At 51.9% G+C, this 12,855-nt stretch overlaps 1 protein-coding gene across 1 annotated transcript in view; it reads right to left on the bottom strand.

Moving 5' to 3' along the window:
• The window catches only part of NUP210 (nucleoporin 210), a 130,768-nt gene that overhangs the window by 55,295 nt on the left and 62,618 nt on the right, over positions 1–12,855 (bottom strand). Inside the window, exons 13-15 of the mRNA XM_074334110.2 lie at positions 12,544–12,742; positions 7,884–8,029; positions 522–743 (exon numbers count right to left, since the gene is read on the bottom strand). Coding sequence (XP_074190211.1) covers positions 522–743; positions 7,884–8,029; positions 12,544–12,742 — 567 coding nt within the window. The remainder of the gene's footprint in view (positions 1–521; positions 744–7,883; positions 8,030–12,543; positions 12,743–12,855) is intronic.

Raw genomic sequence — 12,855 nt, 5'->3', positions numbered from 1 at the left:
CTTGGTTTTCAGCATTGAAAAAAAAAAGAGAGAGAGATTTCACAGAAAAATACTAGAATTCTCAGCTTATCCTGAAATACCAAAAAGATCTGCCAAACCTGGGCGTGCAGTCTCAGTCATTTGTAATGTGCCTGCCTGCCTGTCCCTTGACTTTGTGACTTGACTTTGTGACGCCTGAGCTCACCGCAGCCCGATTTGATGGTGGGGAATGCTGAAGCCTAGAGAAAGAGGTCACCCGGTAGTTGAAAAGGAGCCAGGACTGATTAGCTCTATCAAAGCTGGAGTGTACGGCGGTCCCAGCTGCCACACAGCGCTCGACCTGCTTGCATTCACTAAGTCATTCTACCTCACGGATCCTCAGTTTGCCTGTCTGTGAAATCGGAACAGCAGCATCAGCTAGCTCTCAGGGTTACTTTGAAGATTCGATAAACTGACACTGTAAGTACAGCAGGGCACTCAGGGAATGTGACTTTATACCCTTCCTCCAGGCAAGGTGGGTCTGGGGGTGGCCACCCTCTCACCTGTTCACCCAAGGCCTGGCAGGTCACGAGGATCCAGTGTTGCTCATAATTCCGGGAGGCAGGGGGGCCAAAGAGAGCAAGACTGATGCTATGTGTGTCCTCGGAGGTGACGTTCCGGAAGAACTTTGATGGCTCGAGGACCCAGGGTCTGGGACCTCCTTCAAACAGCATCTCCTTTGAAGAGCCAAGGGTCACCAAGGCGACAGAGGAGGGATCCACGGCCTGTGGGAGGAAGAGGGAGAAGAGACCTTTCCTCCGGGCCTTCCTCTATGCCGGAGGCCTCACCCTGCCACCTGCAGAGGTCACGAGAGCCCCGCTGCTCCTCTGGGAACTTGGGGTGCTCATCTGCCACATTCCCAGGGGTGCCAGCACAAGAGTGCTCTGTGGAGAATTCTGCCCGCCTCTGATATACTGCTGGGGGGACGGGAATAAACTGGCCTGTCTCTTTTGTAAAACAATCCAGTAAAAGCCTTGAAAATACCCGCAGCTCCTAGAACTGGAACTCCATCTCTGGACAGAACAGAAGGAGACAAACAAAGCGACGCACAAGGATGGTGGCTAGGTACAAAACTGACTATAGTTTATCACAACCACGTTGTTTTAAAAGGCATAAAACAATCTGAAAAAGAAATACGCCAGACGACCAAAGGAAACAGACTGTGTGTCATGGATGGCATAGTTATTGGTGGTGTGTGTCCCGTACTCTGCTCCACTGCATTTCCCCACTTTCTGTAACGTATATGTAAGCTTCAGGGACAAGCCTTTCTACCCGTTTTGTTCCCAGCACCCACAACAGTGCCGGCCACATAGTAGGTGCTCAATCATTATTGTTGAATGAAAGAGGGAACATTAGGTCCTGTAAGTAAGTTCCAATAAACAAAGGATGAATTACAATAATTGTCTTCACAAAATGCTGTCATGTGCTCTTCTGGGCCAGTGCGACTGCTGTGCTGAGCGTCCCAGAGGCCCCCCACAGACAACGGCGGTGCACAGGTCCCATCTCACAGCAAGGAGACGGACACACCTGCCGGAAGCCATGGTGTGCTCCATACAAGGACACCCAGACACAGCCAGGATTCCGGGAAGAACGGAGTGCCCCTCAGGGGTCCTGCAGCCCCGCTCCGTGACTCCCCGCACAGCTTGGCTGATTTCTCGCTCCAGAGGGTCCTACTGAGGTCAGCACCAGGTCCTTACTTGTCAGCGTGCTTCCCTGTTACTCCCTCCACTCAACCCTCCAGGAGCTGCCAGGTGTGCCTTCCAAAAACACAGATCTGACCTTGTGCTCTCTGCCTTAAATGGTTCCGGGGCACCAGCTGCCCTGGGAAGGAAGGCTGAGTTAGCCCTCTGCCCTGGGATGGGGCTCTACCAGCCTGGCCATCGCCTCACATCTGCCTGCTCCCACCTTCAGACTAGCCTGACCCCCAGCTGCCACGGCCCCCCACCCACCGCTCCCTCCCTCAGCAGGCAACGCTCGCCCTGCCAGGGCAATCGCTCAGCGTCTGGTTCATGCTTTGGGTGCTGCTCAGACTGAAGAGATGATGTGTGGGTGTCTGCCTCCTGATCAGGCTATGGACTCATGAAGGATGGGGAGGGCCTGTCTGTCTCCTTCTGTAGCCCCAGCATGATCCCAGTCACGTGAGAGATGAAACACAGCATAGAAAAAAGTGAAAAGTAAAAAAGAAAGACGAAAACTGCACTGCGATGCTATTCCTCAGCCGTCTGAGCAGCACAGACCCGCGTGTGGACGCCCCAGCCACGCTGCCGTGACTCTGGTGCGTCCGTAGAGAACCGTGCTCTTTCAACAACTAACTCTATCAGCTCACTACTCCCGGCCTGACACACGTGCCTCCCTGCAGGGGGCACCGCCCCCGCGTCTGCACAGATGCTGCCTGCATCACAGCCCCTGGCTTCGTCAGCTCCCTCCACGCTGTCACCCCCACGGGGCGGGTCCACACTGCCAACAGCCAGAAGTCTGTGCAGGCACAGGCTGACAACCACTCGGCTGTCCCCTGCCATCCTGGACCCAGCAGTGCCCCAACCAGATGCCACCTCAGAGCGGAGACAGGCTGTCCCTTGAGTGACAGCTTTAAGATGCACACACCCTCAAGGACAAGGTGGGCTGGGGGCTGAGGTGACGAGACACTGAGGCCCACAGGCTCGGGTCCTCCTGGTTGGGGGCTTACACTAAACCAGGGGTGTCCAAACTGTTTTCAACGGTTTTCACCAAGGGCCACATGCGGTAAAATACACAAACAGCCGGGCCACTCAGTCGAGGTAAAGTACGTATTGCCTCACCTGGTTTATTTAAGTAAACTAAATATATTTTTGGAATTTGCTACAGGCCAATTAACTGGATTGCGAGCCGCAGTTTGGACACCCCTGCACTAAACCCTTAGCAAAGGAAGGACGTGACTTTTCAGTGAGAATTCTGTCCTTTTGACTTTAATTTTTTGCAACATGAACATTTTCTGACTTTGCTATCAGCATTCAACCTTCCAGGACTCCTCCCTGCCTAGAGCAAGGTGTATACACACACATACGGTGCGCAGGTGTGCGCGCGCACATACGGTGCACAGGAGCGTGGGGTGCCCCCGCTGACGCCCACGCCAACGCTCTGCCTTGCTACACACTCAGGTCTTAACTATAACAAGGGCCCTTTACCTGCATGTGAATCGCTAAGGATGCCCAGGCCTTTGTCTTGTCCTCCCTGGACATCCCCTCAGGACAGTCACATGGCCTGCTCCTGCACTCCGCTCAGGTCTCTGCTCAAATGTCACCTCCTCACAGAGGCCTTTTTTGATCCCCTGTCTAGAGCAAGACCTTCCATCACTTGTTACCTCCTTTCCCAGCTCAACTGTCCTGATCACTACCTCCCATTACTCTTCATATATTCATCTGTCCATTTGCTTCTCTGTCCCCCCAACTAGCATGACACTGCCACTTGTTAACTGTGTGACCCTAAGCAGGTTAACCTCACAAGGCTCAGTATCCCATCCTGCAAAATGGGCATCAGGAGAACTGCTTCATGGGGTTCTTGCAGATTCAAAGCAGCCGGAATGAAATGCCTGAACACATGCCCAGCACAGGCTCAATAAATGGCCCCTGCTATTACCAACTGTCATTACTATTAACTATAGCCCCATTTTACAGATGAAAAGCATGAGTCCCAGCAAAGCAAAGCAATTTACCCAAGTTTACCCAGCTGGTGGGCACACATGTGTTCCAATGCCAGATGCCTGGGCTTTACCACATCTCAATGCCACAACCAGCAAAATTCTGCTGTGGGTAAAACAGGTTACTGGAAACCCCAAAGGACTTTTCTCATAACCAGCCCAAAGGGAGAGACTGTGCCAAGGCACCGCATGTCCCGTGAATAACAGCTGGGAACCAGGAATTATCACCTTCTCATTTAGGCATAAAAGCGTCATAGAATCCTGTGCCAAGGAGACAGATTACTAACCAACACCACTAGTGATGGACCCATAAATCATCCAGCCTCCTCAGTGGACATCCAAGTACAGATATCCAAACTGGCAAAGCCAGAAAGGAGGCGCCCACACACCTGAGCGAGACCACCTCACTGGCCTCTATTTTCCGGTTTGTAAAACAGGAGGATGGGTCTGGTCATCCATCGACAGGCCCTTAGCAAGGTGGTCTATGTTTGCAGGAAACGGAATGCAAGCACCTCCGTACAGGGATACTCACACTTCATCTAGGTGGAGACAGAGGCAAGGTGCAGGGCGGTGGGAGGATAAGGCCCCAGGTCAATGCATTCAGTCTACGCTGACACTGCCAGGACCAAGGAGCCAGGTGGGGGCTTCCAGAGAGTAAGGTGGGATAAGGGCCTCTAATTCCTGCAGCAGACAGGGGTGAGGAAAGGTAACTGGGGCACTGACTGCACAGGGAATTCGGTCAAGAATGAGCCGCCCATGGTCCAAGCAGACAGACAAGGTGACACGTAAGTTGGGAGGGGGCAGAAACAAACACCTCCCGAAAACTCTGGAGAGGGTCTGTCTTCTGTGGACGGGCACGTCCTCACACTGCTTCCAGGACACCGCCGTTCACTTGCCCCATCACCCGCAGTGGTCCTATGTGTGGACCTGACTTGGTCATCCCCTGACCCTCATCAGCTGCCTACTGCCAGATGAGAATATCCAGCTCCTAACTGGATTTCAAAAACCTCCTTGCTCTGACCCACCACGGCCTCATATCTCACCCCAAGATATACCACACTACTTCCAGTGTCCCCACCTGCCACACTTCCTGCCTCTATGCCCTCCTTCCACTTCTGTGTTCATCAGTGACACCTCATTACCTCTACTTTATCTGCGTATCTGCCTTCCCCATAGACTGGCAGCCTCCCAAGGCACAGAATGTGGGATTTCTCCCCAGATCTGTTTCCCCAGCCTGGGCCTGTAACAACAAAGTATCTAGGGACTGTCTGCAAAGTAAACGGATAGATGGGCCAGCAAACACAGGTTGCAGCAGTAACTGTTTGCCGCCTTCCCAGTTTCGAAACTCCTTTCTTCCTTAGAGAAAGAACCACAATTTTATTACGGTGGTAAATAGTACAGCTAAAATAATTCCCAGCCTCTCTTGCAGCTAGGTGTGAGCAACAGATTAAGTTCTAGCCAGTGAGATACAGGTGGAAACCGCTGTTTTAAACTTCTGACAAGGCTACTACAGGAAACTAACTCAGCTGAGAGGTGAGTTCTCTCCCTTTCTGCTATGTTGAATGTGGATGTAATGGCTGGAGCTCCAGCAGCCATTTTAGACCATGAAGCAACCCTGAAGATGAAAGCCACATACTGGGATGAAGTGGAAAGAAAGAAATCTGGGTCCCTGATGTCTTGAAGCTGCCACCCTGCCCTGTGTGAGAACGCGTGTGAAAGAGAAATAAACTCTCTATTAGTTAAGCCACTGTTATTTCAGTCTTATTACCTGATCTTAACTGATTGGAGGGCAGAAGAAAGATAAAAGAAGAGAACCATAATCTTCCTCTATACTTTGTCCAGTCAGGAAGCCACCTTGATTGGGGACATGCCCACCTTATCTTTACTGTTAACCCCACTTTGGGAGAGTGAGCTCAGTTGTTGGCCTCTGACGCTCAGCCGAACACCCAGGTAATCAGACCATCCAGTCGTGTGGAGCAAGCACCCAGGAAGGGCCCTGACGAACCTCGTCCTGAGGGCCCTGGTGAAACACTCCACCGCACAGACAGCTGTGGCAGGGTTTCCTCGAGAATGACTGCTGCCATCTTAGGGATTGCAATTCTCTTGGACTCTGCTTTCTGAGTCCTCTCACCTCACCCAGTGTCCTGATCAGTGAGGGGTCTTCACCTCCTAATTTTAAACGGCCCCCCTCCCTTCCTCTGTGCTCCCCATCGTCCTTTCACACCTGACCTCTTCCGTGGCATGCGTATATAAAACACATTACTTATTTGGTTTACTTCCTGTCTGCTGCAGTGTCAGTTCACGAACACTAGGACGTCTGTGTGTTTGCTATGCTGCTGTGTCCCTCCAGCTTAGAGCAGGATTGGCACAGAGCAGGTATTCGTATGTTTGTATAATAAATGGATGAGTAGAGTAGGAGCAGCAGGGCTGGGCCGCTTCATCCTGAATAAGTATCTGTAAGCGCCTGCTCTTTTAGGTCTGGGGGTCAGGGCCTTGGTTCTGTCCTGGCTGGTGAACTCGGAACACATTTCTCCCACTTGCTCATTTGAAATAAAACAACCCTTCTGAAAAAATTAAAACAGAAATATCATATCATCCATCAATTCTTCTGGATATGAAAGAGAATGAAGGAAACAAAAACGCTAACTTGAAAAGATTTCTACACCAACCTAAGTGTCTACTGATGAATGAGTATTATTCAGCCATAAAGAAGAAAGAAATCCTGCTATTTGCGACAACATGGATAGACCTCGAAGTCTTTATGTTAAGTGAAATAAGTCATAGAAAGACAAATAGTGTATGATCTCACTTCTATGTGGACTCTAAAACAAACAAACAAACATCTTGACACAGGTGACAGACTGGTGGGTGCAAGGGAGGAGAGTGGAGGTGGGTGAAATGGGTGAAGGCGGTCCAAAGGTACAAACTCGAAGTTATAAAATAATTAAGCCCTGGGGATGTAATGTACAGCCTGGTGACTCTAGTTAACAGTACTGTATTGTATACTTGAAAGTTGCTAAGAGAACAGATCTTCAAAGTCCTCGTCACAAGAAAAAAGATTTTAACGATGTATGGTGATGGAAAGTAACTAGACTTACTGTCATGATCATTTCCCAATATATACAAATGCTGAAGCATGCTGTATACCTGAAACTAATATAATGTCATATGTCAATTACACCTCAATAAAAGAACGAAACAACCCTTGGTTATTGTCTGCTCTGTATCAGGCACTGTGCGCAGGACCCACGGCTCAGAGATGAAAGATTCTAACGTTCCTGAGCTTGCTTCTACCAGCTGAGAGTCACAAACCAAGGGGCCAGAGCTGTCCTACAGGTTGATGCTGGGTGTCAGGGAAATGCCAGCACTGATGGGCCCAGCCTGGGAGGCTGGGGGAGAGTCTCCCCGAGGCCACGCCGTCACCCGTCCTCTGAGGCCTCCTGTGTGAGAGGCAGATTCAAACAAAGTAAGAAGTAATTATGTTCCCCATCCCACTGCTTAGTAGCTACTGTGTGAAAACTTCACACCTACCCTTGGAGGGAGGTCCAGCTCTTTTCTCTCTGTATTTTAATAACTAACCCTTACTGAGTACTCACTACCTCGCAGGCACCATTCTAAGCCCATTTCATTCATTCACTCAGCTGATTCTCACCACACCCTTTGAGGCTGGTACTGTATTAGCCCCATTTTACAGGCAGGGAAACTTAAACTCGGAGAAATTAAATCAGCCAAGGTCACAGAGCCGGTGTCAGACCTAGATTCAAACTCAGAGGCTGGTGTCAAGGCTGAAGCCATGAGCTGTGACCCCCCGCACTGTAACTGCTTCCCACCACAGATGAGCAGAGGGGCCTGGACACTTGCCGGTCAGCTGGCATCAGGCAGGGGGAGAATGCAAACCTGACTCACGTCCCCAAGGCCCAGACTCTGCACCACACGCCAGGGCCCATGTCCCATTCTAGGGTTCTCTGGAGCCCTGGACCCTGTGGAGGACATCTCATCCACACACACAGACAGATGGAGTCACTGTCTGCCTTTGGGGAAGCTTTGCTCCTCCACACACTTCCCGACAGCAGCTTAAAAATCCCAGGAGAAGATCGCTCTGAGCAATCCGGGTTTTAACACAAATTTGCCAGAACAAAGGAATAATTTGCATCAGGGAGGCAGCTGTGGGGCAGGGGCCGGGACTCACCTTGAGGGGCAGGTAGGCAGCGATGGTGATGCGGGCACTCAGGTGGACGTGGCCGTGCCTGTAGCTCACGAGTAGCGCGGTATAGCCCTGGGCCTCGGCGCGTACCCTGACGCCGCTGCAGTGCTCAGAGCTCGGCCGCAGCCTCCCTGCAAGAGGAGAGCCAAGAGGTCACCGTGAACTTGGCTTGGTTGGAAAGACATGGCCAGCCGGCCAGCAGCCCCCGGACTTGATACACAGCCTGACTTAACATTTTTAAGTACAATTCCCACCACGGAAGGGACACTTGTCATAAGCATACAGTTCCTCACAGACTTAGTACACCCTGCATCCAGGACTGGGGTCAAGAAACAGTTTCACTTGAGCCCTGGAGCCCCCACAGACCCTTCCGGTCACTAGCTCGTCCTCAGAGAACCATGTTTGCTGCCTGCTGACAACACAGCACAATTTTACTGGCTTCTCTGTTTTATATAAAGGGAATCACTGAGCAAAAACTCCCTGTCTGCCCTCTTCAACTCAGTGTCGGTGGTGAGATCCCTCCTTATTTTTTGTAAGTCGGAGATCTTCTACCCACATTTGTTTATATTATTCTGTTGTGTGAAAAAAAACCCTGCAATCCATTTGTCCCTGCTGCTGCGAGGATCTGGGGTGTCCTCCGTGCAGGGCAACGACACGCGGTGCTGCTGGACCATTTCATTTGCTGCACATTTGTCTTGCTGGGCGTATTCCGGCCTTGCTGGGCGTATCCCTAAGTGCCATATGCGCACCACCAGTCCTTATTGCCTACGAGAATGCGTCATTACTGCCAAGTAGACTTCCCAAAGTGGTCGTATCAAGTTATACTGCTACTAGTGACTGTGCTACAACCCTGCCAATATTTGGGATTTTCTACCTTTTATTAGAAAAGGCAATTTGAGTGGGAGTGTAGCAGAGTTTTATTGTTTTCTTTCTAAACATTTAGAAAAAAAATTATACCATGAAACCTCACATTCTCATCCCCTCGATTTTACAACTAACATTTTGCTCTATTTCTCTTATTGCATTATCTATCCATCTCCTACCCATCAATCTTATTTTTTATGCATTTAAAAGTAAGTTGCAGGCCTCAGCGTACACTTCATTCTAAATACTTTAGCAAACACATAATTAACTGCAGTTCAATATTTCTTTATGGCTTTTTCTTAAGGTCAAATTTACACACAGGGAAATGCACAGATCTTAAGTGGACCACAAATGACCTGGTACAGAAGGGGAAAAAAAATTATTTTCACCCAGAGGGAAAACCCACACCCATGACCTGGCAGCGACTGCTCCACTTTTGGTCTCAGCGTGGGCCAGTTTTCCCTCACACTCCACATGAGTGAGCTGTGCTCTGTGTCTAACTCAGCTAACGCATCATGTCTTTGAAACCCAGCCATGCTGCCGTCGCATGATCAGTGGCTGTTTCCGCTGGATTGCCGAGAAGTATCCCATTGCAAGGTCTGCTTATCCATTCAGCAGCTGATGGGCATTTGGGTTTCCAGTTTGGGGTGACTGGGAACAGAGCTGCTGTGGACACTCTTGAACAATATTCTCCACACTCTGAGAACATATTTTGCTTTTGCTCTCCCTTAGGACACATTTCAATGCATGCTGTTTTGCCAATGGCCACCACCGTGGCCCTAGGCAGAAGTCCCTATGCCACCAAGCAGGGCAGGCCACAGAGTCCACAGGCAGAGCCCAGTAGCTCCCAAAAACTGCACCTCTGCCAGATGGGCCTATTTGTGTCCACGGGTACATAGACAGAAAGAACAGGGAAATGGCGGGGGGCTGAGTGTGGACCCTGTTGTCTTCCAGACGAGTACAGAGAATCTGGGCAAATGCTTATCTGGACATGACCGTGAATTCTGAGAAGGGAGCCAGGCCATTTGTATAGCTGAGAAGTGCAGAAGAACGGAGCCCCCAGAGGGCACTGTTCAGAGGGCAGTGCAGACAAGCTTCCTGAGCCATCCCTTCTGGCCTCAACCTGCCTTGCATACCATGATCCGGCCCCTGCGCTGGGGAGGGGAGGCCCACCTGCTCCGACCAGAAGCATGCAACACCCTTTCTCAGGCTTCCCACATACTCTGCATCCTCTTCTGCTCCTCAGAACACTCTTCCCCCATTCTCTCCCAGAATCCTCCTTCAGGTCTCAGCTATCACCTCCTCTAAACAGCCTACCCAGATACCTCCACAGTGGCTTAGGTATCTGTCTTCTGCAGTTTTCTGGGGAACACGTTTGGGTACTTCTGGGGAACATGTGGGTACACGCCCAGGAGTGGGACAGAACTCAGGGGACCTGTGCTTCCCCACTGGTGCCCTCTGTCCCAGGTACCATAACTGCCTGTTAAGCCATCTGTCTCACTAGATATCAATGGTCATGAAGGTGAGATCATGTCTCTCATGTTTACCAAGGGACCCCCAGAGCACAGCACTCAGTAGGTGCTCACTGAACTAGCTGAGGCTCAGAGCAGAAACAGGGCCAGGGCAGAGCACCAGCTGAGCTGCTCAGCCACCCCGGGGAGCTGAGCCTGGCCAAACCCAATCCTGGGGGCTCCATGGAGAGGTTCATGGTAATTCCTGCAAGCCAAGGGCCTTTTAAGGGGGTTTCAATGATGAAGGCAAGACAGAATGGCATCCCAGTGGCCAAGTCCAGTAGGAACAGGGGGAATTCCCCACGTCACTCAGGGGTGGTGCCTGGGCTGCAGCTGCAGAGGGACCTGCTACAGCCCCTTTCCAAGACCCATGGCCTGAGTCCCGTCATGTGTGCTCTTAGCTTGGGCGAGGTCAAGGGTATGCACTTGAGGGGTGGGGGAGAGGGAGGAAAGGAGGGAGAGAAAGGGAAAGAGAAGGAAACCATCAGCCAGGTGGGGATCATACCTGTCCCCATCTGTTTGTTCATGAGCCTCCTGTGCCCCAGGGCAGGCATCACCCAGTGCTGAACCCTTCTGGTCTCGAGTCCCACAGATTTCTATGACACCAGCATCTCTCTGCTCTGAGTAGGCTCCAGGTTGTAAGGTACAACCTGGCCCTTCCACAAGCCTTCTCAGAGTCACATGTACTCAACCTGGGGACACTTAAGAAGGTGTCTCAGGGAGATTCTGACACCACAGTATTTCTATCTCAGCTGCTGTCTTCAGAACCAAACTGCTTGAAAAATGCTCCTGTACTGGGCTGAGGGACATTCATTTGTAACCCTCACAGCAGGCAAGGGGCTGGTGTCCCATTTTATACATGGAGAATCCAAGGTTCACAGAGGTTGGGCAACTTGCCTGGTGATATGTGGAAGTGGTGCTTGGACCTGGGCCTGTGGAATTCCAAACCCTGTCCTTTAATCCTGGGACCTCCTGGGCGGCAGCCCGCAGATCCCCTCCAGGACACACGTGGGGATATGCTGACAGGGCAGGCCCCTCTCCTGCTGTCAGTGAGCCTCTGTCTCCTGAGTGCTAATGTTTTTCTCCATCCTAAGTGGCTGCCCACTGAGGACACGTAAGATTTCATGAAGGTCACTTTCTCCTGGGTGGTCAGAGAGGACACAGCAGCGCCCTCCAGGGAAGGATAAAAATGTGGTAATGTCTCAGAGATGTGGCTCCTTCCTCCATGCAGCTTCACATTCAAACAGCAACATGAGTAACCACAACTACAGGCACCTCAGCCCATTAGGCCTCCAAACCCTGCCAGGACCAAGCGGTCACTCCTCTGCTAAAGAGCTGTCAGCAGCTGCCCACTGCCTGGACGCTGAGGTCCAAGCCCTCCGCACTTCATGCTTCACCAGGGCCAGTCATCCCCGGTCCACTGTGTGTGCCCATGTCCCCGGACATGCGCCCTGCCCTCGTCCCGCCCCAGGAGCCCCACCCACCGAATGATGTTCCCCATTTCAACCCCTGCACAAACCTTACTCCTCCCACAATGGCTCAGCAGTCCTTGGTTTCTTCATCGGCAAACCAGAGAGGAACCCTCTACTGTCCCTGAGCCAACTCCCCTGGGAGGCCCCCTTTCTCGGGGGACTAAGGCTCCAAGTCAGTGTCAGACACAACCCAATCTATAGCATCCCAGCCCGTGCCCTTCTGTGACCTGGCACAGCCTCTGTCTCTTCACCTGACACACGGTCCAACCACAGCTCCTCCTCCCATGGCCGTTCTGAAGTCTAATGAGGTCATGCATACAAAGTGCTGCTCTGCCCGGCAGGGCTGGTGGTCCTTACTACCAATATCTCTACCAATATCACCAAAACGCTGCAGGGGATGCTAGAGAGATCCACGTGCATGGTCCTGATGGCGCTGGAGGGGTGGACCTTACACGTCACAAAGGTGCTGCAATTCGGTCACTAACCCAAACCCCTAGCACAGTGTGTTCTGAGCACCTACTGACTCCAGGCACTGCAGTGGGCATTGCAACATGCGCTTCTATTTAGGATGACACCCAGTTTAGAGACCTGGAAACTGAGGCTCAAAGAGAACAGTGACACCCTAGGTCACACAGCAGGTAAGGTCCAGACCAGACTGTTGCTGATGGTAGACAAGGGGACAAATGCCATTTCTCATGCTGTGACCCCCTGCTGCCTCTAGGCCGGCCCACAGGGAGAACCCAGGGGTGTGCCCCAATCCCACGGGCTGGCGCCCACTTGTCAGCAGTGCTGGGTTACCTGGCAGCGGCTGGAACACACCCTGGTTCTCCACCTCAACCACCAAGTCGAAATGGGAGCAGTCGCTCAGGGTGACCACCTCGCTGGCCCCGCTGGGCATGAGGCCGGTGATCCGCAGGGGCAGCTCCAGGGTCTGGCCCACTCGTGCCTCTACCTGGCACGGGGCGAACTCCATGCCACTGGGCTCGATCACATAGACCTGGAGGACAGGACGTGGACGAGGTCATCAGGCTCCATGGGGGAGGAAGGGCCGCTGCTCAGATTTGCTAACAGCTGCCAGATGCTAAGACTGAGCTGTGGGGATATCTGGGT

The sequence above is a fragment of the Rhinolophus sinicus genome, chromosome 17 (genome assembly GCF_057876585.1).
Source record: "Rhinolophus sinicus isolate RSI-liver-muscle chromosome 17, RSI-T2T, whole genome shotgun sequence".
Lineage (NCBI taxonomy): Eukaryota > Metazoa > Chordata > Mammalia > Chiroptera > Rhinolophidae > Rhinolophus > Rhinolophus sinicus.
The sequence above is the reverse complement of the archived record's forward strand: the minus strand, read 5'-3'. Positions and strand labels throughout refer to the sequence as shown.